General features: G+C 41.4%; 1 protein-coding gene across 4 annotated transcripts in view; it reads right to left on the bottom strand.

The window, feature by feature from the left end:
- The window catches only part of mpp2b (MAGUK p55 scaffold protein 2b), a 119,322-nt gene that overhangs the window by 12,193 nt on the left and 80,873 nt on the right, over window positions 1–26,256 (bottom strand). For all 4 annotated transcript variants that reach the window (XM_052112436.1, XM_052112437.1, XM_052112434.1 and 1 more), the window contains 5 exons: window positions 19,037–19,189; window positions 17,457–17,612; window positions 13,921–14,148; window positions 3,144–3,275; window positions 2,915–3,017 (listed from right to left, as the gene is read on the bottom strand). In XM_052112436.1, coding sequence (XP_051968396.1) covers window positions 2,915–3,017; window positions 3,144–3,275; window positions 13,921–14,148; window positions 17,457–17,612; window positions 19,037–19,189 — 772 coding nt within the window. The remainder of the gene's footprint in view (window positions 1–2,914; window positions 3,018–3,143; window positions 3,276–13,920; window positions 14,149–17,456; window positions 17,613–19,036; window positions 19,190–26,256) is intronic.

Raw genomic sequence — 26,256 nt, 5'->3', positions numbered from 1 at the left:
TCTAAAACCTAGTGAGCTCCATTCTGACTACAAAGGCATAGATGACTGTACTGTACCTTCAAAGGCAGCATCCTAACTGAAATGTAACCTTATAAGTGACTGATTTGGACAACTCTACATAGGCAGCAACTCCAGGCTACACAAAAAGGGCTTTACATGCAAAGCGCATGGGACACTTAAAGGATTAGTTTACACAAAAATGAAAATTCTCTCATCATTTACTCACCCTCATGCCATCCCAGATGTGTATGTCTTTTTATCTTCTGCTGAACACAATTTAAGATTTTTACAAGTATTTCTCACCTTTTAGGTCCATACAATGTAAGTGAATGGGTGCCAACATTTTTAAGCATCACAATCCACATAAGGACAAAATAAAAGTACTCCAGACAATTCATATCTTCAGAAATTATATGATAGGTGTGGGTGAGAAACAGATCAATATTGAAGTAATTTGTAACTATAAATTCTCCTCCCCGCTCAGTCAATTTCCAATTCACTTTCTCCTTCTTCTGTTTTTGGTGATTCACATCCTTCTTGGATATCAAACTAATGGACAGGGAGGAGAATATATGACAAAAAAAAAAGTTTCTCATCACACCTAGCATATCACTTCTGAAGATATGGATTTAACCAATAGAGTTACATGGATTCATTTTAGGCTCCCTTTATGTGGATTTTGGAGTTTCAATATGTTGGCACCCATTCACTTGCATTGTGAGGACCTACAGAGCTGAAATATTCTTCTAAATATCTTAATTTGTGTTCTGCATAAGAAAGAAAGACATACACATCTGGAATGGCACGAGGGTGAGTGAATCATGAGAAAATTTACATTTGTGGGTAAACTATCTCATTAACTCATAATTAGAGTCTGGCATAAAGTTTCTCCATAATAATAATAAATAAACAGTTCTCAGCAGATAATACGAAACCCGTAATAAGAGATAAGAAGGAAGTTTACTATGTTTTTTAGTTAGTTTTGGTGTTGTGATTTGTATTTACATTTCCCCTCACATTTCTTCTAGTGGTTATATTGCTTTTTTTTATGTCTCTACACTTCAGCTCAGTTTGGTTTGTGTTTAACCTGATAGATAGAACTTTAATATTTTCTGGATTAGTGTTATTGTCTATTCTCCAAATAGAGACTTTAAGTTCAATTTGGTTTACTAACTTTTACGAACTTTACGATCTGTACAATATTTTGACCATATGATTGACAGTACGGTGTAAAGTAAATAATCCTATTTCATAGGCTAAGTTAGGAAAACAGAACACTGCTAATTTGTCTGCATATTAAAATTCAGAGTTGATTATATTGCCAACTATATGCATCATAAAGTCCAGCTTTTAACCTGTTGATACGTAATTTCACCACACATCGTCACTCTGCTTACATTTACAATATAATGTACCATCTATAAATGTAATTAATGTTAAAAAATTATTAATATTTTCAAAGGTCTAAGGGTTCAACATTGATATCCGATCCCTGTTTCATGATAGCAATGCTCCAGAAACAGCAATTTAGATATTTGTGCCAGGAGTACAAATGAAAACATGCAATATCAAAACGAGACTTCATACATTTGTTATGAAAACACGATCGCCAGATGAATCCAGTTCGCCACACTTGGGTCAATTATCCATGACAAGCGTTCAATGAAAAACATTCAATAGCACTTTTTGTCCATAAAAGTGATAAATATTTACCCTTCGTCATCGTTCTTCAACAAACTGTGCAATCTGTGCAGCATTCATGTTGTAAAACGATATATTATCTTATATATTAGAGTCTCATAAACAAAACGAGCCTGTCTTCAAAGTCTATTTTTAAAAATGCAGCGTAGTTTTATTCATAATTGCCGAGAAGTGCAGTCAGATTCTGTGTCGTCTTGAAAGGTGGAGCCTTAATTTTACTCTGTACACCGGCAGCAATTTTACAGAGAAAAAAGCTAGCAGGAACCTCATTTTCTGTTAGATCATCTTCAAATTTGAAACATAACTTCTTTAGACTTGTGGCGTTGAGAACATTGTATTTCTGGGTTGTCTTGACACTTTTATTATTGTTTTTTTTAGATTATAAAACATGTTCAACACATTTTCCATTACTTTAAACTTCAGCTTCTCTAACTTTACAAAATAACAACATATTAATTCTGAAACTTGGGAAATAAAGCCCAAAGTGTCTTCTTTCAAAAGATACTACAACTGTGTCCATACTCCAAAGGGTCCAGTAAATACAATCATTTAAGTTCCGGTATGTCATTTTCATGGTTTGTGCTCAAAAAGGGGGTGCGTATCAACAGGTTGCTTGTTGGTCAAGCGAGTAATTATAAATAATTTCGATGATTTTTACAGCATCAAAAATATGCCAAAAATATTTGTTATTATTATTTAAGCAACTCAAGAGCAATCATACAGTTTATGCTGATTTAATTTCTTTCTAGATGGTAGACAACATGTATAGTACAATAAAAAGATTTGTAAAAGATTAGTAAAAACAAAGATTTGTAATTAATCGGGTTTGTAATTAAAGAAAAATGACACGCATGCACAGACGAGTTCACAGCTAAATCACAGAACCCAGATGAGCAGTCTGATCTGTTTAAATTCCCGGATGTGCGGTAGTTACAGAGCAATATCTGACCGCTGGGTGGTGCCATTGACCAATCACAATCACCAGTTAATGACATACGACCATATCATAAATACATATCAGTCACAAAATTTGTATGTGCATTTCATGGACATCTATGATAACAAAGCGCTCTTCCTCAATATAATAAAATAATCAACAACATAAGCCAACTGTGGTAACATACTGATGAATGTTGTCATGAAAATCTTCTATAATTAAACTCTATTGCAAACTTCAGTGCAAATCTTGTCTCAGTACTGTGCTGTGTCGTACCTGAGCTAGCGAGCTCCAGATCTCTCTTGACGAAAGCTTTCCTCTTCTCCTCTAGCAGCTGACTGGGGATCAGTCCTGCACTACCTCCTTCCAAATGACACGCCTTCAGGTGAGAGAAGAAGCAAGGTTAAACCTTCCAAAGCAGAGCTTTCAGACCATGTCTAAACATGAACACACACACACACACACACACACACACACACACACACACGCACATACACACACGCACCTGCCACCAGTTGGGGTCCTCCTGGTTGAAGATCTGAAGGATGTCTCCACTGCTGAACTTCAGTCCGGCTTCTTTACAGGGGATCAGGTTATCATGAGTGGGGTCATAGTCAAAGTGACACTTTACAAATGCCTTTAGACAGAGAGAGGAAGAGAGAAAGAGGGACATAAACACAGGAAGAGAAATGCATTACTCCTCATTTCTGAAAGTTTATGTGAGTGTGTAAGCCCGAATCCTAATTTGTTGGTAACTCTAGTCACCTGGGTAGGGTTGCAACAGCTGTGTGTATGTTCTCACTTAAGTTGAGATGTAAAGATCACACTAAGGGCTTAGTAACTACTAGTTCGTTTGTAAGTCAGTGCTTAATTTGGTTGCACCACTTGTTCTTGAGGAAAGACTTAACTAGTAGGTCGTAGGCTCACTGTAAAGTGATCCGTAGTAGCATAATATGACATTTAACTGTATTGATCCATTAAGCAGCCTTTAAATGTGTACACAGAAGTGTTAAAAAGCCACGAACATCAATTTGTGCTAGTCATAGGTGATGTTCAAAACTTGCTCAAGAAACTGTCAGCTGTAACAAATTATATCCCCATTAAAATATGATACATAATAAAATAAGATGTTTACAAATAACAATATTCAATAACTGTATCTAAAATGAATAAGAGGCAATAAATAAATAAATATACATATAAATATACAATAGACATTTATTCATTATATATTTCGTATATGTCGCAACTTGACACTGTGTGACATACTTATTCCGTAAATCTTTAGTTCATACATAGGGTTACGTCCTACCTAAGAATAATGGTGCAACGCTCAAATATTTAGTAGTGTGTAAATTGCGACTTCGTGCCCATTTACGCCACAACTAGGTTCAGTTTTAACTTGTGTATAGCTGGTGCAACTGGCACCTGCACTCCAATGGAATGTTTCTATTAGCCACTGGCAATGTTAATCTCTTGTAAAAATTACTGCTAACATTTTTTTTGATTCAGTCAATGATAAAAAAAAAAAAAAGTCAAGACAAAAAGACACATCATGATGATAGCCTAATCAAACTATTTAAAAAAAAAAAAATCTAATTGAAAATGTGACGAGAAAAAATAATAATATATCCTGCAATTATACAATAGATTAATCACTTTATCCACAACATGTGTGTAAAGTTACAACTTACATCTGCACAGACAATGAAGCCAATTAACAAATTAACTTCAAATAAGTTATGGGCTTGTCAGAATGCACAACTTGTGTTGTAAATAAAATTTTTCCATGAAAAATGCTCTACAAGCATTGCAATATGGTAAATTAAAACATGGAAAATGAATAACAGTCATGAAGAATTCAGAATACAGAATGACTTTTTAGAAAGTAGCAAATACTTATATTTATTATTATATCCTGTTATTTCTGGACCTCATGATTTCATAACAAAAACAGGTATATTTTGTTGTATATTTTAGATGTTTGATATATAATTAAATGAATAAATGTTTATACATTTTCCAAGATGTAAAGGTTGACAGGCATTTTTGACATTTTGAAAATCAAGTGACTTTTGTTGACTATACTGTAATTATACCATTTTAGTCCAAATAAAACGTACAAAATTGAATGAATAAGACATGAAAAAGACTAAATTTAAAGGACATTTTCATCAAAAAACTAAAACTTTGACTAAAGAAACGTGTAAAAAATGCAAATAATGCTGGAGCACAAACACATGGAAAATATGCCTTGATTACATCATAGAGCTCACACATAGTCAAAAACAACAACAACGTATATACTCAACACCAATATGCGCTTAAAATAATATTCTGGGTTCAGTACAAGATAAATTCAATCAACAACATTTGTGGCATAATCTTAATAACCACAAACATTTATTTTTATTTACCCCTCCTTTTCTTAATCTGGGTTACAGTGAGGCACTTACAGTATAATGGAAGTGAATGGGGCCATAAACAATATGTTCATTAACATGATTTTAGTGTAATAAAATTGCTTACTAACCTATTCTGTGTAAAGTTATAGCCAATTTTACATGCAATTTCATTGGAATGACAATGTAAAGTCAACAAGACTTAAAGGAAAATTCCGGGTTCAATAAAGTTAAGGTCAATCGACAGAATTTGTGGCATAATATTGATTACCACAAAAAATAACGAAATAATCCTTTTCTTTAAATAAGGCAAAAATCTAGGTTACAGTGAGGCACTTACAATGGAAGTGAATGGGGGGCAATTTTTGAACATTAAAATGCTCACTGTTTCAAAAGTACAGACTCGTCTCTCTCCTACAGTTCCTGTCTAAAACTCTTCAGGGGGTCATATTCAACCAGTTGTCTGCTCCTCTCTCACAGAACAACCTTCTCGACATACATAAATCTGGCCTCCAAAAAGGACACTCAACAGAGACTGCCCTCTTTTCAGTAGTTGAAATCCTGCGACTGGTGAGAGCAAATTCCAAATCATCTGTGCTCATCCTCCTTGATTTTCTGCTGCCTTTGATACAGTGAACCACAAGATCCTCCTGTCCACCCTCTCTGACCTGGGCATCACAAGAACTGTGCTTGGATGGTTTGAGTCATATCTCACTGGCAGATCATTCAAGGTCTCCTGGAGATGAGAGGTGTCTAAGACACAACAGCTGAACACTGGGGTTCCTTGAGGATCAGTGGCCTCTTCTGGATTTAAACAACATCACAAGAACTGGTCATTGAGACACATGGCTTTTCCTACCACTGCAAATGATATGCAGCTCTACTGTCATTCCAGCCTGATGACCCTACTGTCTCAGCTTGTATCTCTGCTAGCCTCTCTGACATTTCAGCCTGGATGAAGGAACGACACCTTCAGCTCAACCTTGCCAAGACAGAACTCCTCGTGATGCCAGCCAACCCATCTGTTGACCACAATCTCACTATTCATCTTGGTTCAACTACACTAACATCAACCAGAACAGCCTGGAACCTGGGACCAGATTAATTTCACTGCACACATCTCATCAACTGCCCGGTCTTGCAGATTCGTGCTTTACAAAATCAGGAAAATCAGACCTTTCCTGTTTGAATATACTACACAGCTCCTGGTCCAAGCTCTTGCCGTTTCAAGACTGGACAACTGCAATGCTCTGTTGGCAGGTCTTCCAGTTAACACAATTAAGGCACTGCAGATGATCCAGAATGCAGCAGCGCATCTGGTCTTCAATCAGCAAAAAAGGGCTAATGTCACCCCACTATTGATTTCACTCCGTTGGCTACCTGTAGCTGCCCGCATCAAATTCAGGGCTTTGACTCTGGCTTTCAGGACAGCTAATGGAACTGCACACTCTTACTTCAACTCACTTCTTCAGGTCTATGCTCCAACTCACTCTCTGCAGTCTATGAACAAGCAATGCCTGGTGGTCCCATCACAAAAAAGCTCAAAGTCTATTTCACGATCGTTCACTTTCTCTGCTCCTCTGTGGTGGAATGAACTTCCAACCTCCACACAATCTGCTGTTACCTTCTCAACATTCAAGAATCACCTGAAAGCACATCTGCTCAATGATTAATTGTAAATGTAAAAGTATAGCCACAAGACAAAAACAGTATGTGTGTTAACATGATTTTAGTGTGACAAAATAACTTGCTGAACATTTCTGTGTAAAGTTATAAATTACAAATTCGTTGCCATGATTATGTCATAATCAAAAAAACCTGAAACCCTAAATTGACTGTAAAAATTCAGATTTAAACAACTTTACAGCTCAAACAATACATGAGTTTTAAATCACAAATTGTCACAAATGCTTTTAAGCTTAACTTGTATTGAACCTGGAATATTCCTTTAACCCAACACAACACTGCTCCAAGCCATGTCAACAATAGACTGCTCTCTACCATCACAAACACCTACAGCAGCTCTGATCTTTTATAAATATTCCCACTATAGTAGTGTGTTATTTAATTAGGAGCATAACACTGTGATGTCCAGTCTTATTTTGGGCAGCATACACAGGAAGCTACTTGTTTATTTTTGGTCCAAATGAAGATTGGCACAGATGGAACATAATACGGCAGACCATACGGGCACATAAACACGCGCATGGCTTATTTTTCAGTTCTGTTTTAGAAGAAGATCACTCTCTTTTATGATTAAATTGAGATTTGGGTAGTTTCTCTTCCATCAGAACAATTAAGGAAGAATTTTTAAATAGATCTATGAAAATGTTGAAGGTGGGTATAATAACTACGGTAGGTTGTTGCTAACAATTTCAAAGGGTAAACGTACACTTGCAGATTGTTGGCTGTCGAATCTCAATGGTGGGTTGCTGAAAAAAATAGGGAGGGCTTTGGCTTGCCCCACTAATCTCCCAGCTTGCTTTGGAGTGGTGACAGGTGCCTGAGCCTGGTTATGCCACAATGCCAGCCAAAGCTTGGATTCAAGGATGATCATTTGCACCAATGTCTTTGAACGTGTGTTTTTTGGTTTGTGTTTGCATGGGAGTACAAGATGCATGTGCATGTACCTGGTACAGTGGTGTGTTAAAGGTGTTGTGAGTGCATTTTGTTTCAACAACTAAAAAAGTATTTGGACACTTCCTGTACACCACTTTAAATTTTTGGAATTTCATTGCATTAGATAGCAAAACATCAAACAAAGTGACATCTGCAAAAAAAATGATGCTAGGTCTTTTCTCAGAACCAACTTCATGTTTATGAGTAATTTATTAGAACCAACTGGTGACAAGGTGATTTTTAGTCGATGTATGAGGTCAGTTTTTTCACATCACATTTACTATTTTCAACTAATCTTTGACAAGTGGCAACCAAACACTTATTTGTCTTAATTCTTAATAGCATGTTTATTGTTCGCATAGGTAGACCTTGGAAAAAAACTATTTAACATTATGGCACTCCAGTCTCCAGTTGTACAGAAAACTCCAGAAAAATAGCAGAAAATTACCATAAACCCTTTGGATAAGAATTTCTTACCAACCAAAAGGAAATTATTATTTCTCAGGTACATTATGAACCCAAAATGTAACACACAATTCTGCTTTTGGATTTATAGATGGATTCCTACTAAGCGCCTCAAACAAAGCACTGAGTATATATTTCAAATATTTGATGCCACTTACCTGGTAAACTTTGGAAAATCCAGTGATAATTTATCCTCAAAATTGCTCTTTGTAGGGGAGTCATGTGACATCATGTGAGGGGCAGACGTGTGAGCAAAAGCTCACACGTCTTTGTTATTTTTTAAATAATTTTCATGTTAAAATCCGGTGAGATTCAATACAACCAGTTACATATTTGCTCTTTGAGGTAAACATGGCAAAGAAGTCAAAATCCCCCTGCTCCCAAAACACTTATGTGTTCAAGCTGAGGCCTCTGATGGCCCTGTGAGCCAGGGAAAACGCAGCGGGAGAAGAAATTCAGCATCAACTGTCCAACATCTCGGTGATGCTGACAAAGGTTGTTGCTGACTTTGAGCATCTCTCTGTAATATGTTGATCGATTACGGTGATGAAACAAAATTCTCTGAGTTGGTCACAAGAGTGGCAGATGTTGAGAAACGGGATAGATTATCTGGAATCATTGGAAAGGGAAATATCCGCTAATCTGCCCGCGTCCAGCAACACATTTTGGAAAAACTGGAATTTCTCTAAAATAGGAGCTGAAGGAATAACATATGGATTGTTGGAATTCCTGAGCATGAAGGCAGATATAAGATGAAATTCCTTGACAAGCTCTTCCCAAGTCTGCTCGACATAACAGGCCATAAGCTGGAAATCGAGTGAGCTCACAGAGTCCTCTCTCGCAGATCTGCTGTGAAAGACAGGCCCCGATCAATTCTGGCCAAATTTCTGATATCATCCGATAAAGATCTTGTGTTGCGCAAGGTGAGGAGCAAAGGAAAGCTTACTTGGAAGAATCACAATATTTTCTTTTTCCTGGACTTTGTGCATTTGAAAAGAGAGAAATGCTATCGGTTCAAGGAATGTAAAAAACTTTTACATCAAAGGCCAAACTGAGAATAGACACCAAGGACAGCAGCAAAGTATTTTTATGCCCCAAGCAGTCACTGGCCTTCATAGAAACTATGGATGAGTAAGCCATTGGGCATTTCTTATGAGAGTAAACTGACTCGCTGTTCAGTGACTCGACTGTCTAAGGAAGCTGGGCGCCATTTTTGTTTATTTTTGCGTTGGCTCCGCTAGCGGCTGGAGTTTGTTTTGTGGAATGACACTTCCTTCAAGAAACATTTGAATTGACGGAAGATCACTTTTACTGTGAAGTTCCCGGCCAGATTGTGAATGGGCACTATGGATGACCACAAAATATCTACATGCTCACATAAAAGACGTCTTTTATGATGACATTACATTATCATGGCAAAAAAAATATTGATAGAACTTTACACAGAAAAGGTTAGTAAGTGATTTTATCACACTAAAATCATGTTATCATGCATATTGTTTATGTCTTGTGGCTATACTTTTTAGCCTAGAGTTTTTTCTACAAAATTATGTGAAAACCATCCTGATCACTCATTCATACAAAACAATATCGTAATTGAACTTTTGTAAGACACTTTTAGTGTTAGAAAGGTCATATGCGAGGAGGCGTGAACTATCATGAATATGGATGTATTTCACACCTGAGGAGACAAAAGACCCTCCCTGGGCCTATCAATGAGGGATAGAGAATGAATGTGAGGAGATTTAATAATCCAAATCAAGTTTTAAGTTAAAAGAAGAAATCTGACTACATTTTCTTTACATAAAGGCTTTACTTAATTTTAGACCTACACTACCATTTAAAAGAAGTCTCTTCTGCTCAACAAGGCTGCATTTATTTGATCCAAAATACAGTAAAAACATTGATATTGTGAACTCATTTGACAATTTAAAAGAACGGTTTTCTATTTGAATATATTGTAAAATGCAATTTGTGATCAAAGCTGAATTTTCAGCATCATTACTGCAGTCTTCAGTGTCATATGATCCTTCAGAAATCATTATAATATGCTGATTTTCTAATATAGGCATATTTATAGTGCATTTTACTCATTTAACCTGAACAGATATTTGCAAGCACAAGCTTTGTTGATGATAATGAGGCAGCATAAGCACTAGTTAAACTATAATCTAAACATTCAAATAATTTTTATATGATATTACATATCATATTTTTATCATACAGCATACAATTTAAATACCCACTTTAGCCGAAACAGCATTTCAATGTAACTAAAACTTGCCTATTAGGACATATTTCAAATTTCAATACTCTGAATCCTGGCTGGCAAGTCTGGAAACAGTCCCACTAGTAAAATATGTACATGTTTATATAAAATAGCATGTCAACTAAAGAAAACTAAATGACATACTCGTCCTAAATTGTATCCTCGCCTGGTCTCTCTTCGAAATACAAATGTTCATCAGAGTCCCGCTCTTCTTCTGAGGAAAATGTTAACTCTTTGTCACTATACAGGAGTTTCTTTGCCTGTGTATCTTGCAATCTTTCAAACGCGCAGAAAAGTGAATGAACTAGATGTTTTCAAGGCACAGTTGGGGGCGTTTACCATTTGTCTCAGCACATTACCGTATGAATAGCGTCCTCTGCCCATGGGTGTGACCACAATAGGGATAATTAGCTGAGCCAGGAGAAACTATACACCACTATGTTTCATACAGATTACATTGCAGGAGAATATTTGTTTTAAATTTGAATTGTTTTATTTAAAATTAGACATTTTAAGCTTTCTTTAGACATACGTTTCATGTTTGTGTGATATTAATGTTAAAATACTCACTGTTTTAAGTATAGCCACAAGACAAAGGATATGCCTGTAAACAATAAAATATCTTTTAACTATCTTTTAACTATCTTTTCCGTGTAAAGTTATAGCCAATTTTACAACTTTGTTGCCATGATGATGTAATGTCAAGAAACCCTAAAACCCTAAAATAACAGTAAAAATGACAATTTAAACATCTTTACAGCTTAAATAATACACAAGCAGTAACATCTAACAGGACCAGAAGTGGGAGACCCACATTGAGAAAAAGGCAGAGCAGAGGTTGTACTTCCTTCGCCAGATGAGGTAGTTCAACCAGTCTCAGGTGCTGTTGTTACATTCCTACTCAGCTGTCATTGAGTCTGTCCTCTGCACTTCAATAATTGTCTAGTTTGGTTCAGCTACGCAATCAGACATCAGAAGACTACAATGGACAGTTTGGTCTGCTGAGAGAATTATTGGTTGCCCCCTGCCCTACCTTAAAGAACTATACACTTCCAGAGTGTGGAAAAAGGCTTGAAAAATCACAACTGTTGCCTTCTGGACGACGCTTCAGAGCTCTGAGCACCAGAACCGTCAGGCACAGGAACAGTTTTTTTCCCTCAGGCTATCCATGTCATAAACAGTTAAAACTGCCCCACTGAGCATTAATTATATGTAATTCACAATCTAGTCTTTTTAAATTTATCCAACACATCCAACCTCTTCTGCCATTATATTCCCTTGCACTGTATATAACAGATGTGTATTTAGATTTACACTAAGTATGTGTATGTATGTATATGTGTACTGCATATATATATATATATATATATATATATATATATATATATATATATACTGTATTGTAAAGGGATCAATGGAAAGAAGGAGGCGAGAACCGGCTTGACAATATAAATAATGGTTTAATAATAAACTGAAACTTTAACAGACAAACACACATGACGGACATGTCCGTAGAACTCTCTCTCTCTCCCGCACGATCCTCTGCAGTCGACCTTTATCCCTCTCGAGGCTTGATTAGCCTAATATGGGACCGGTGTGTAGGATCAGGACCCGCCCCGCCCTCCGCCCTGCCACATGTATATGTATGTGTACTGTATATATATACATATATATATATATATATATATATATATATATATATATATATATATATATATATATATATATATATACACACACACACACTCACCTAAAGGATTATTAGGAACACCTGTTCAATTTCTCATTAATGCAATTATCTAATCAACCAATCACATGGCAGTTGCTTCAATGCATTTAGGGGTGTGGTCCTGGTCAAGACAATCTCCTGAACTCCAAACTGAATGTCAGAATGGGAAAGAAAGGTGATTTAAGCAATTTTGAGCGTGGCATGGTTGTTGGTGCCAGACGGGCCGGTCTGAGTATTTCACAATCTGCTCAGTTACTGGGATTTTCACACACAACCATTTCTAGGGTTTACAAAGAATGGTGTGAAAAGGGAAAAACATCCAGTATGCGGCAGTCCTGTGGGCGAAAATGCCTTGTTGATGCTAGAGGTCAGAGGAGAATGGGCTGACTGATTCAAGCTGATAGAAGAGCAAATTTGCCTGAAATAACCACTTATTACAACCAAGGTATGCAGCAAAGCATTTGTGAAGCCACAACATGCACAACCTTGAGGCGGATGGGCTACAACAGCAGAAGACCCCACCGGGTACCACTCATCTCCACTGCAAATAGGAAAAAGAGGCTACAATTTGCAAGAGCTCACCAAAATTGGACAGTTGAAGACTGGAAAAATGTTGCCTGGTCTGATGAGTCTCCATTTCTGTTGAGACATTCAGATGGTAGAGTCAGAATTTGGCGTAAACAGAATGAGAACATGGATCCATCATGCCTTGTTACCACTGTGCAGGCTGGTTGTGGTGGTGTAATGGTGTGGGGGATGTTTTTTTGGCCCCTTAGTGCCAATTGGGCATCGTTTAAATGCCACGGCCTACCTGAGCATTGTTTCTGACCATGTCCATCCCTTTATGGCCACCATGTACCCATCCTCTGATGGCTACTTCCAGCAGGATAATGCACCATGTCACAAAGCTCGAATCATTTCAAATTGGTTTCTTGAACATGACAATGAGTTCACTGTACTAAAATGGCCCCCACAGTCACCAGATCTCAACCCAATAGAGCATCTTTGGGATGTGGTGGAACGGGAGCTTCGTGCCCTGTATGTGCATCCCACAAATCTCCATCAACTGCAAGATGCTATCCTATCAATATGGGCCAACATTTCTAAAGAATGCTTTCAGCACCTTGTTGAATCAATGCCACGTAGAATTCAGGCAGTTCTGAAGGCGAAAGTGGGTCAAACACAGTATTAGTATGGTGTTCCTAATAATCCTTTAGGTGAGTGTATATATATATATATATATATATATATATATATATATATATATATATATATATACACAGTATTATCTATTAAAAAAAATGTATTCATTTTTTAATTATTGTTTATTATTATCTATGTCTTGTTGCTGTTTTGTATTGTTATGCACTTGAAGCTCCTGTCACCAAGAAAAATTCCTTGTATGTGTAAGCATACTTGGCAATAAAACTGATTCTGATTCTGAAGTTTTAACAGAAGAATTATTATAAGTGCTTTTATACAAATTTTAGCTTAGCGCATTTCTGTTTAATACCTCCAATAATTGGCCCCATTGACTTTCATTGTAAGTGCCTCATTGTAACCTCGGATAATGCTCAAATAATGCATATGGATCAAATGGGCATTCTGGGCAGTCTGTGGAGGACTATTTAAAACTCAACAAATTTTGCATGAAGAGTATGCTTGTCTCTCTTTAAATGAAATGTCACTTGGTTTAATATCTTATTATTGTAATGTCTTGCAGACATTTTTAAGTGTGGCTTAAGTGTCCAAATAATTTTTCAGGCCAATGTACAGGAGTGTGTGCATGTGTGCTTACCTGTCTGGGTGTGTGAGGTTCTTGGTAACTGGGCAGGATTTTGAGGATGACACTGCCACTGGATTCTTTCAGCATATTCTGAAGAACTTTCGGGTCACTACCAACCTCTTTTCCATTCACCTCTTTGATGATGTCACCCACATGCAGCAGCCCCTGTTGATCAATCATGCCGCCGTGCAGGATCCGAGCAATTACCAGCTCTCCACTCTCCACACGAAACGTCACGCCCTGGGAGAGTAAGGCATTATTCAAGCACAAAGGACTATTCGCATTGAAAAAACAAAGAGGAATAATGAGCTTTGCTTAGGGTACTTTATATATGAAAATATCCAGGTCAAGGTTCTGTCAAGGCCCACAGCATTATCGTCCCATGTCTGTCTTGTGTTTCGTTGTCTGTTTTGACAATGAGTGCATGGCTTCGGTTGTGTTCCCTGCTGGGCGCTCTTCGGTCTGTCTTGTTTCATGTCGGGAGCACGGTGTCTGGATCCTGACTTCTTGTCTGGTTCGGTTTCAGTGTGTGTCGGGATCCGGAAACTCGTACTCCATGTCTGTCTGTTATTGTCATGGGTACATTACGCTTATGTCATCTTTGCTAGCAACCACTCGTGTCAAATAGTTTGTCTCTCACGAACACGGGTGTGCCTTATATTGTGCTGAGGTTCAGTCACTTTGGTCTAAGGTGTCGGGTGTGTGTCCGAACTCACGCACCAAGTATCCTGTCTTGATTTTGTCGTCTGTTGCGTGAATCACGTGGTATTAGCATCGCAATGTACACTCAGGTTTTGTTTAGTGTGAGAATGCATGGCATCGATTTGTTGTTCGGTCAGTACTGATTCCCCGCAACACTCTGCCCCAGCCCTGGATTACATTTCCTTTGTTTTTTTCCCTTCGGTGTAGTTTGTTTGTTTTCCCCCCTTGTGGAAGTTTTTTCCCCTTTTTTTGTCTTTAATAAATTCCCAGTTTTTTAACTCTCTTATCCTTGACAGAACTTTCTGTCTTAATTTCTTATCCTTGACAGAACTAACTGGCCAATTTTTTTTTTAATGGTTCTCCTGCTCACCAGCATGCAAAGCAAGCCAAGAGGCTGCATGGGGTAAGGCAGGAGGACAAATCCGTGTGGGGATATGCCCTAGAATTTTTAATTTTATTATATTTAATTTCAAATTTTTTAACCTATTAGATCCTATGTCCCAGAACTGGGTGAGGATGAGTACTTTCTCGAGGCAGTCAGGCAAGCCCTTAAATGGGAAAAACTGATCACAGCCAGTGCCTCGGGAGACTTCCTATCCTCATCCCAACCAAAGGATGAGGGCATTCCCCACACGGAGGTGGTCGCCTCTGCCATTGCCCCCTCACCTCAAAGGATGAAGCGAAGAAGGAAGCCCAGCCCATCAGCCTTTTTTACTACTACCGACCGCCAAGAGATGATGGTCGTTCCTGCTGCTGACCGCCAGGAGGTGGAGGCTGTCACAGCAGCAAATTCTTCCCATTCTAGCTGTTCCCCAGTTGCTGCCTGTGCCAACAACCAAGGAGGTCGTTCTCCTGTCACTACCTGTGCTTACAGCCATGAAGGCTGTTCCCCATCACTCCAGTGCCCTTGACCATGGAGGTCATTCCACTTTCACTGCCTACGCTCACAGCCACTGAGACTGTTCCCCTGTCCCTGCTCAAGGAGGTCGTTCCCCTGTCACTGCCAGTGCTCACAAGGAGACCGTTCCCCAGTTTCTGCCAGCATTCACAGCCAAGGAGGCCATTCCCCTGCTGCGGCCAGTGCTCGAACATTCCACGGCTTCACTCCCTGAGCCGTTCCCTCCTAAATGCTGTCCAGTGGCCGCCGCCCAGTACTCTGTCCCCTCTGACTTGAGGCCTCCCCTCAGGCCGCCAGACCCCACCTCTGCCTTGAGGCCTCCCCCCAAGCAGTGAGAACCCACCTTTGCACTGAGGCCCCCTCCCAAGCCGCCAGACCCTGCCTCCACCCTGAGGCCACCTCCCAGACCACAGCCCCTGCCTGAGGCCTCCCAACTCCCCCCTCTTTGGTTTCCCTCCCTCCCTTTCCTCCCTTTCTGTTGTGTTTTCTGTTTTATGTTAGTGCCTATCACTCTGTCAGTCTGGGTATTTGTCTGACAGGACCGTGGCATTATTGTCCCATGTCTGTCTTGTGTTTCGTTGTTTGTCTTTGTATGATCACACAGTTTCAGTTGTATTTCCTGCAGTGCGCACTTTGGTCTGTCTTGTTTCATATCGGGAGCAGGTTGTCTGGGTCTTGAATTCCTGTCTGGTTCGGTTTCGGTCTGTGTCGGGATCCGGACACTCGTGATCCATGTCTGTCTGTTATTGACGTGGGTGCATTGTGCTTATGTCATCTTGGCAGCATGCACTCACATCAATAGTTTGTCTGTCTCTCATGAACACAGGTGCGCCTCGTGTTGCGGTCACGTTGCGTTGTGCACCCGGTTCATGTTGTGCTGAGGTTTGTTCACTTTGGTCTAAGGTGTTGGGTGTGTATGTGGCCGAACTCTCGCACAGGTGTCCTGTCTGGTTTTGTCGCCAGTTGCGTGCATTGCGTGGCGTTGGGCTCACTACGCATTCTCATGTCTTGTTTGTCAGTTGGTAGGTTATGTTTAGTGTGAGAATGCATGGCATCACTTTGTTTGGTGTCGCTATGCATTCTCGTCTTGTTTGTTGGTTGGCATGGGCGTATATTGCCGTATTGTCTTGGCGATGTGCGCTCATGCCATTTGGGTGTTTTGTTGTCTTGTAAGAGCACATGGCTTTGTTTTATTTTTGTATTGCCGCATGTCTCTCTATGTTACGTCAAACCTGGTTTGCTAATTATTAGTTTGTTTGCCTCACCTGTCCCCTGTTAAGCCCTTTGATTTCTCTCCCTATTTTAGTATCCTCATGTTTGCTGTACAGTGCCAGTTCGTATTGTTTCCAGTCTTGTGTGTCTTGTGCTTCCAATCGGTCTTGTTTCCAGTCCCAGAAATGTTCGATCCGGTCAGTCCTGATTCCCTGTTACCCTCTGCCCCAGCCCTGGATTATATTTCCTTTATTTTTTCCCCTTCAGTGTAGTTTATGTTTATTGTTTTCCCCCTTGTGGGAGTTAAAAAATGTTCCCTTTATTTTTTGTATTTAATAAATGATCTGCCTTTTAACTCTGCATTTGACTTCTATCTCTTATTCTTGACAATCCACCTTTTTAAACTAATTTATATTTACAAATCACTAAGCTAGAATTGGAAGTGAAAAAGGGATAAATATGAGAGGACAAATATTCATAAAATATTCATTCTGGCACAACCAATGGCATAAGTTTGGGCATTACTATCTGTATCTATCTGTTCAACCAATAGCAGACTGTAGAAAAGTTTGGGAAACCAGTTTGTAAACAATCATTATTTCTGTAATTCCACTTGGTGCTGTTAGTTGTGCAGAAATTACACATACATTTTCTCCTTTAAGAAACAGCTTACATTACAATGTCTTACAGTCTATTTCATTTTTACGAAAGCAAAATTACACCAAAAAGGACTTACCAGGTGCTCTCCGGACACTTTGCGGATGCCCACCATTCTGACGGCGTCAGGGGGCACAGGCTGGTTGTTGAGGGCGGGGTCCATAAACACACAAGGGCTTGGGGGCGGAGTCTCGTAGCTTTTAGAGGCTACAGAGTCATGTGTTTCAAGTAACGACTGTAGAGAGAATCCAGAGATTTCTTTTGGTTTGTGGGAAATTCTTCAATTGGGTTCACTTTTAACTACTTGAAATATTAGAAAATGAAACTATGTTCAAACTATGTTTCATTTTTGTTTATCATTTTGTCCTGGAATAAATATTTGATCATGGCTTTGAAAAACCTGAACAACAATCTCATCAATGAAATTACTGACATCATTTGATTTTGACAACACACAAAAAATGCATCATGACAAAAATTAAACAATTTCAATTAAAACATACTGTTGAAGAAAATATGTCTAGAAAAAAGGATAATACTGCAAGACAGCACTCAAACAAAAGAAGAAACTTCTAGAAAAACATCTGTTTATAAAACAAACAAAAAAACATCTAGAAATAAATAATTCATATAAACCAATAATCCAGTATGTTGGAGATTTCTGAGTGAACAGAAGGAACTGAACACCAGCAAAATTAACTAATTCACAATTGGGATAATCACCTCACTCAAACGCATCCAATTTATACAAGAGATTAATTTGATACATACATATACATACATATATATACAATATTACATACATGTAATATTACAACCAGGGCAGTGCACAGACATTTTCAGGGGCAGTCGCCAACCCATATAAAAGAGCTGTGCACGTCCCTGATTACAACTTACATCTGCAGAGTAAACTTGAAACTGTTTCCGTAAAAAAGCTAAACTGGCTAAAACACAGATAGTAAATAACTTCTTCAATACTACCAATACATCAGTATATTGATTTTATGCATTTTCTGGAGCTCAGGTTTTGATAAGGACAAATGTATTTTATTTTAGTTTTGTCTTTTTTGTTTGATACATGTTCAAATTAATTAAATATAAATTAAAATGTTTATACATTTTTTGAAATATTAGAATATTTTATTTCAGTTTCGTCTCTGTAAAGTCTGATATGTTTTTGTCAATTTGCACATTATCATAAACTAAAATGTGTTATTTTCTTTGACTAAACTGATATGCCATTTTGATCAGAGAAATATAATGAATATTACATGATGAAATATAAATATATTTAAAGGACATTTTCAAAAAGAAAAAAACTATGACTAAAACAAAAAATTAAATAAAACTAAATTAACAATGTGGACAAGCCCAAAATAGAAACATTTTGGAAAATTCAACATTTCAATACAATTAACGTTAATGAAAATGTCATCTAAAAGACAATAAAAAGTTTAATTTATTCTAACCTACCTTTTAAAACAAGAATGTGTTTTCTTTAAAATCATACTAGGAAACAGAATAGTTTAGTTATTGAATAATAATTGTAATGTTTGACTCTTTAGTAAGTGAAACTGCTTTTAAAAAATCTAAATAATACAGTAATTTTTTTCAAGATGTTTCCTGATTATGATGTCTGAATGTTCAGTGTGAGTATACCTGGAAGTGTGGTTCTTTTAGGATGCAGACGAGCTCGTGTGCCGCCTGACTGAGAAGCGTGAAGGGTGTCAGGTCCTTCAGGATGTCTTGCACTAACTCCACATTGTTATCCCTCACCGCTTCTAGCTTCGGCTCTTCAAAGCACTCACGAGACTACACACACACACGCACGCACACACACACACACAAATAAATGAAGAATTCTCACACATCTCTTTAATAAATTTTAATACTGATAAACTGCTGGAACAATTTATATGTAGCCTGTATAAAGTCAGTTCATGTGATGTACTGTCCTCAAAGAACAAATGCCATTAATTTTTTCTCTTATACTGTATTTTAAAGTTTTACTTATGCCCTTGAGGAAAAACTCACCACTAAGCAACTCACATCATAAAAAAGACCTCCAGTACAATACATAATACAGTAAAACAAAGTGAACATTTTTACATATTTGGCAGTATGCTGGAGCATCAATATTTCATCTAACTTCAATTTCTATACTGTGCTTTTCCACGCAAAATGCTACAAAACCTGAGGCATCAACCAGTAAATAACACCTCTCTCTATCACATTCACCACCTTAAATAATGTGATTTAAAATATGTTATCAATGACTAAAATCCTCGATCTATGAGTAGACTTCACATGAGATCAGTAAAAGAAGATGTTTTAACCACTCGTTGATCATTTAAAGTAATAAATATGTATTAGATAATATGTAATGTAAATTGTCATGTTACACTATGCATTCATTGTGCTAATGTGCTAACACGCTATACACGGTCATAAAATGCAGTGGTTACACTCTGTAACTGTCATTGTAATTTATGATGAAACTAACTTACTGCAAAAATAAGTGTAAATTGTGTTAATGGGTAGAATACAGAAAAAAGAATGATAACAGGCATATCTATAGGCAAATAAAAAAAATCACATAAGTTCTTGGCAAATGTCTCTATATGCAAGTTTGCACCAGCTAGGTGCAAACCATCTGCACACCGGTGTGTTCATGTTGACTGATCTTAACAACGTAACTGGTATTAGCTGATGGCCTCAAAGTAGGTGGAGCTCCAGGTAAGAAGGTGTTTCGTAGCTGTTACAAAGTTTTCATGAAAGTTCGAGCTGGCAAATTGTTACAGACCACCAAAAGGAGCTCAAAAACACTGTTTTGGCCAGATTTTGTTCTAAATTATGCCACAACTTCAATAAAAAGGGCATTGAGTCTTTATTAGGCCTCACTATTAAAGTTAACATAAAACTGTTTTACTGGAATTAGGGTAGAGTTCCCTAATTGTGTTGATAAAGTGACCTAGGGGTCACTCTTGAGAGCCCGAGACACTTCTGATGTTTGATAAAAGGCCAATGGGAATTGGCGAGTGGTATTTTCATGCCACTCCCCCAAACATATGGGTATAAAGGAGCTGGCATGCATACCGCTCAGAGTTTTTCTTCGGAGCAGTCGATGTTCACACTGATGAATTCCACAGCTTCCATTCCATTTCATGTCTGCTGGATCCTTACGGTGCATTACAGCGGCTTTCTCCCCTCTCTGCGCTGGTGCACTGCAGAGATCGCCCCTGGGCGCTTCGGCAGTGCACCAGAGTATATACTAAAAGTCTTTTTAAAGATGCCTTTCCGTTTGTGTGTTATTCCTGGGTGCGGACGTTATCTCTCGCCTTCAGACGGCCACGACCGCTGTCTTTCATGCCTGGGCGCTGCCCACGCAGAGACATCCTTCGTGGATGCATCATGTTCTCATCACGTGGACATGACCATGGCAACGTTGCAGTCGCGGAGTAAGAAGGCACGCCACCCCAGCAGCTCCCGCCTCGGCCCTTCTACCTACGGGTATGAGGCCAGCGCGGCTAGCACTGGGGGTGATTTGGGGACCCCAATGGGACCACCTCCGCCGGGTAAATCCTCACAGACCTACCATTCCCCAGCACATTCGTTTGCTCTGGTTAGGCTTCCGGATGAGTGCGGCGATTCGTCTCAGTGTGAGTTCGCCCTCTTGTTCGGTGCCCGCGAAGGTGATGAGCTTTTGAGCGGAGTCCAGTCAGAAGTGGAAACATCCCTTCAGGCGTGGTCGCCCAGTCACAGGCGGAGATGACGGACATGCTTTCCCCGTCAGCCACGAGTGTCGGCTATAGTGGAACCCTCCCCTCCCCCCACCATTCTACCAGGAGTGTGGCGGCCACCTGGTCCCTGACCAGCGGCGCCTCTCTAATAGACATTTGCAGAGCAGCGGGCTGGGCAACACCCAACACTTTTGGAGGTTCTACAATCTCCAGGTTGAGCCAGTTTTGTTCCGTGTCTTAGCAGGAACGAACAGGTAAGTCCAGGACAGTCGGCTGGGTGTATCGCTTGCGTATAGCGCCTTTCACCTCCACTGAGCTGAAGATGTGCGCTCTTGACTCCCAGTAGTGTTCACAAAACAACACTACTCTGTAAACTCCGACTTACTCCGAGTTTACAGAGAAACTTGCTGCCGGCTCAATACATGTGCTATCTAAGCCCTGTACTGGGGTAGGTGCTCCGCATGTGCTGGTTCCCCATAGGTAACCCCTTGCGATGTATATCTTCAGCTGAAACGTTTTCCTGTTGGTAAACTGGGTCTTCCTTGGGTAGAGGCCCCTATGTTTATAGAGTGTCCTCCCCCATTAGGTAGGGCCTACCATGGGACTTCTCCATGACATACTTCTGGCTACACTCAGCAAGACCATGTGATGTATCTCCACTCAAAATGCCCCCCTTCCCCTCTCTGGGTGGGGTGTGGTCTCCGTGGTGTCTTCCCCTTGGGAGTAAAACCCCCACGACGTGGTCACTGGTGGTCCCAGTCGGTTGAATAATGTTCACTCTTTTTGGGGAGAAAAACAGAAAAAGAGGCAAAAGGCACGAGTGGACTAACCTGCCCCTATTTTTTGGGCAGTTGACTAGTCCCCGAATGGCCATTCGATGCTCATAGCAGCGTTGGGGGAGGTTACATGTCAGCCTGGTTCGGTCTGCCCTTCTCGCACCGCCGGTCCACGTAACACAGTTGAGCTAGTTGTGGCATTTTTGTAGGGGACCCCAGGTGTCACTTCATTGACACAATGTCATGTGAGTGATGTCAAGATCGTTCCCTCCATCAGGGAACGGAGGTTACAGAAGTAACCAGGACGTTTTTAGTTTTGGTAGGTAAAGGTAAACGGATTTGGCTTTCTGTCCATATTGGAGGCCTCGAGCTCTGTAGGAAATACAGTGCGTGTGAAGCCCGGTGGCTGTGAACTGGTGCAGTGGCTCGGTCAGACTTACATTAAAAGACACACTCAGAATGCACTTCAGAACTGGTGTTTGTTTACTGTGCTGCTCTGCTCAATAATGCAATGCATCAACGTATCAACAAAAATGAAACATTCGCCGCATATTTTATTGCACATGCGCATAGCATTGTATCAACGCTGTGATACTGATAATGTGTTCACACATTCCATAGGCAACTCTGATAAAGATGACAAATGCTACAGTAACCTGCAATATATGCAAAATGGCCTTCAAATATAAAAGAAACACTAGTGTTATGCTGACCTGGATGCTGTTCAATTGTTCAAGAACATGATTGGTCGACAGTTAGAAAAGTACTTCAAGTTGGAGTCTGATGACTTGACTGAATAATTCCTGATTGTCAACTTTGTATGTTGGGATATTTGACTTGGATGCTTCAAGAACGCATTTACGACAGTTTAGAAAAGTGTATCAAGTTGGAGTCCAAAGACATGACAGCATCCCTATTGTCATCTCCGCGCAAGGTCCCGTGGCCACCCGTAACCATCCAAAATTGCAGCTGCAAGAGGATGGGGAACCGCCTGCAGCTAGGCTGTGTCTAGAAGGTAACACACTGAGAGTCTTACTCACTGTTACTAAGGTTAGGTTAAGGGTGGTGGTGCAGTACTTTTGAGGGTTTAAAGACGTCACAACTAGCCAATCCATCAGTTTTTGAATTTGACTAGCCGTGACATCATTCCACTTGTAAAATTATGACTAGTACAAATTAGTAGTCATGCAACCCCTAATGCATTTCAAACCGAGGCTGCATTTGTGGATGGTTCATGCTTTAACTGCGAGGGCATGACCTTGGCAACGTTTCGGTCGCGGCTCGCTTTCAATAGAAAGCAAGCCACTCCAGCCGCCCCCCGCATTGCTCCTTCTTCCCACGGGATTGAGGACGATGCGGCTGGCGCTGGAGGCGATCTGGGGATGGCAGCGGGTGCAGCTCCGGACCACCCGCCCCCCGGCACGCATATAATCGTCCCTTTGGTGCCCCTAGCACAGAGATTGGATGCATGGCTTTCACTTCCCAACCCGTCACGCTGGCTGGTCAGCCGACTCGGTTACGCAATTCAGTTTGCCAGGCCCCGCCCCCTCCGCGGGTGTCCGCTTTACATGGCGAACATTCTAAATCCCTGCGCACGGAAATCGCTACTCTTTTACTCAAAGACGCGATAGAGCCTGTCCCTCCAACCGAAATGAAGAAGTGTTTCTACAGCCATTACTTCCTTGTACCAAAGAAAGGCGGCGGCTTACGACCAATCTTGGACTTGCAAGTTTTCAACCGGGCTTTGCTCAAACTCCCGTTCAAAATGCTCACGCAAAAACACATCTTAACTTGTGTCCGGCATCTAGATTGGTTCGCAGCGGTACACCTGAAGGATGTGTACTTTCACGTCTCAATTCTGCCTCTACACAACCCTTTCTACGGTTCGCGTTCGACAGCCAGGTGTATCAGTATAAAGTCCTCCCCTTCGGCATGTCTCTGTCCCCTTGGACTTCACGAAAGTCACAGAGGCAGCTCTTGCCCCGCTCCTAGAAGCCGGCAACTGCATACTCAATTACCTCGACGACTGGCTCATTCTGGCACACTCACGAGAGCTACTATGCGCTCACAGAGACCAGGTGCTCCGGCTCCTTAGCCACTTGGGGCTTCAGGTTAACTGGGAAAACAGCAAACTCAACCCGGTTGGTCTCTTTCCTCGGGATGGAGTTAGATTCAGTCTCAATGTCAGCGCGCCTCACCAACGAGCGTGTGCAGTCAGTCAACGAGATGCCTCGCCAATCTCAGGCCAGGCACAACAGTCCCTTTAAAACTCTTCCAGAGGCTCCTGAGGCACATGGCATCCTCCGCGGCGGTCGCGCCGTTGGGGTTGATGCATATGAGACCGCTTCAGCACTGGCTTCAGACTCGAGTCCCGAGATGAGCATGGCGCTGCGGCACGCACCGGGTAACGATCACCCCCGTCTGCCACCAGACATTCAAACCCTGGACAGACCTCTGCTTTCTACGGGCAGGAGTACCCTTGCAGCAGGTGTCCCGACGCATCCTGGTTACAACCGACGCCTCCAGAATCGACTCAGGTCGCTACGTGCCACTCAAATCCCCGGCAAACTCAATGTGGTAGCGGACGCACTGTCACGACAATGCTTGCCCAGAGGAGAGTGGAGGATTCACCCCCAGTCAGTCCAGCTGATTTGGGACCGGTTCGGCAAGGCCCAGGTAGACCTGTTTGCCTCCCAAGAGACCTCCCACTGCCTGCTCTGGTATGCCCGAACAGAGGCTCCCCTCGGGGCAGACGCATTGGCACACAGCTGGCCTACGGGGCTGCATAAGTATGCATTTCCCCCAGTGAGCCTTCTTGCACAGGTGCTGTGCAAGGCCAGGGAGGACGAGGAGCAAGTCACCCTAGTGGCCCCTTACTGGCCCACCCGGTTCTCAGACCTCGTACTCCTCACGACAGCCCCTCCCTGGCGAATTCCGAGGAAGGACCTTCTTTCTCAGGGACGGAGCACGCTCTGGCATCCACACCCAGACCTCTGGAACCTCCACGTCTGGCCCCTGGATGGGACACGGAAGATCTAGCTGGTCTACCACCTACCATCGTAGACACGATCAACCAAGTCAGGGGCCCCTTCTAACAGGCAACTTTACGCCCTAAAGTGGCGCCTGTTCGCAAATTGGTGTTCTTCCCGGGCTGAAGACCCACAGAGGCGCGCAGTTAGGTCAGTGCTCTTATTCCTACAGGGGAAGTTGGAAGGGAGGCTGTCCCAATCCACCTTGAAGGTGTATGTTGCACTATCGCAGCTCACCACGACCTTGTAGACGGCAAATCTCTGGGTAAGCACGACTCAGTCATCAGGTTCCTAAGAGGCACCCGGAGGTTAAATCCCTCCCGGCCAAGCCCATTCCCCTCCCGGGATCTCTCGGTGGTCCTCGCCGGTCTTCAGAGATCCCCCTTTGAGCCGCTAGAATCATCCGGACTCAGGGCCCTCTCCCTAAAGACGGCCCTGCTGATCGTGCTCGCCTCCATCAAGAGGGTCGGGACCTGCAAGTGTTCTCTGTCAGCGACATTTGCCTGGAGTTTGGTCCGGCAGACATATATGTGATCCTAAGACCACGACCAGGCTACGTGCCCAAGTTTCCAACCATGCCCTTTGGAGACCAGGTAGTGAACCTGCAAGCGCTGCCCCGGGAGGAGGCAGACCCAGCCCCTTCGTTGCTGTGTCCGGTACGTGCCTTGTGCACCTATTTGGACTGCACACAGAGCTTTAGATGCTCTGAGCATCTTTGTCTGCTTTGGTGGACAGCGGAAAGGGAACGCTGTCTCCAAACAGAAGCTTTCCCACTGGGTCGTGGACACCATTTAATTGGCCTATCACACCCAGGCCGTGCCCCCCTTTGTGGGTCTGAGCACACTCAACAAGTAGTGTTGTGTCCTCGTGGGCACTGGCCAGGGGTACCTCCCTGGCGGACATATGCAGAGCTGCGGGTTGGGCAACACCTAATACCTTTGCGAGATTTTACAATCTCTGGTTTGAGTCAGTTTCGTCCCGTGTCTTCTCAGGTCTGAGCCGGTAGAACTCGGTGGCATGCTGACGAACTGGCCGGGTGGATCGCTTGCTCCCAGCGCCCCTTCCCTCGGCAGAGGTAAAACTGTGCGCTTTCTCTCCCAGGAGATCCCACTCACTAGGATCCCAGGACGATTCCTCCCTAGCCCTTTTTGGGTCTGCAGTTCAGCGGAGGAACTTGCCGACCCAGTCCACTGTGTGTACTTAATCTACCCAGTACTGGAATAGGTGCTCCACAGGTCAAGGACTCCTACGCGGACTCCCCCTGTGTGTATTAGCAGCGGTACGGTCCCCTTACAAAAGTGGACCCGCGTTTTCCATTTCCCCGGCTGCCCTCC

Source organism: Xyrauchen texanus, chromosome 40 (assembly GCF_025860055.1).
Source record: "Xyrauchen texanus isolate HMW12.3.18 chromosome 40, RBS_HiC_50CHRs, whole genome shotgun sequence".
Lineage (NCBI taxonomy): Eukaryota > Metazoa > Chordata > Actinopteri > Cypriniformes > Catostomidae > Xyrauchen > Xyrauchen texanus.
This window is presented reverse-complemented; position numbering and strand designations above follow the sequence as displayed.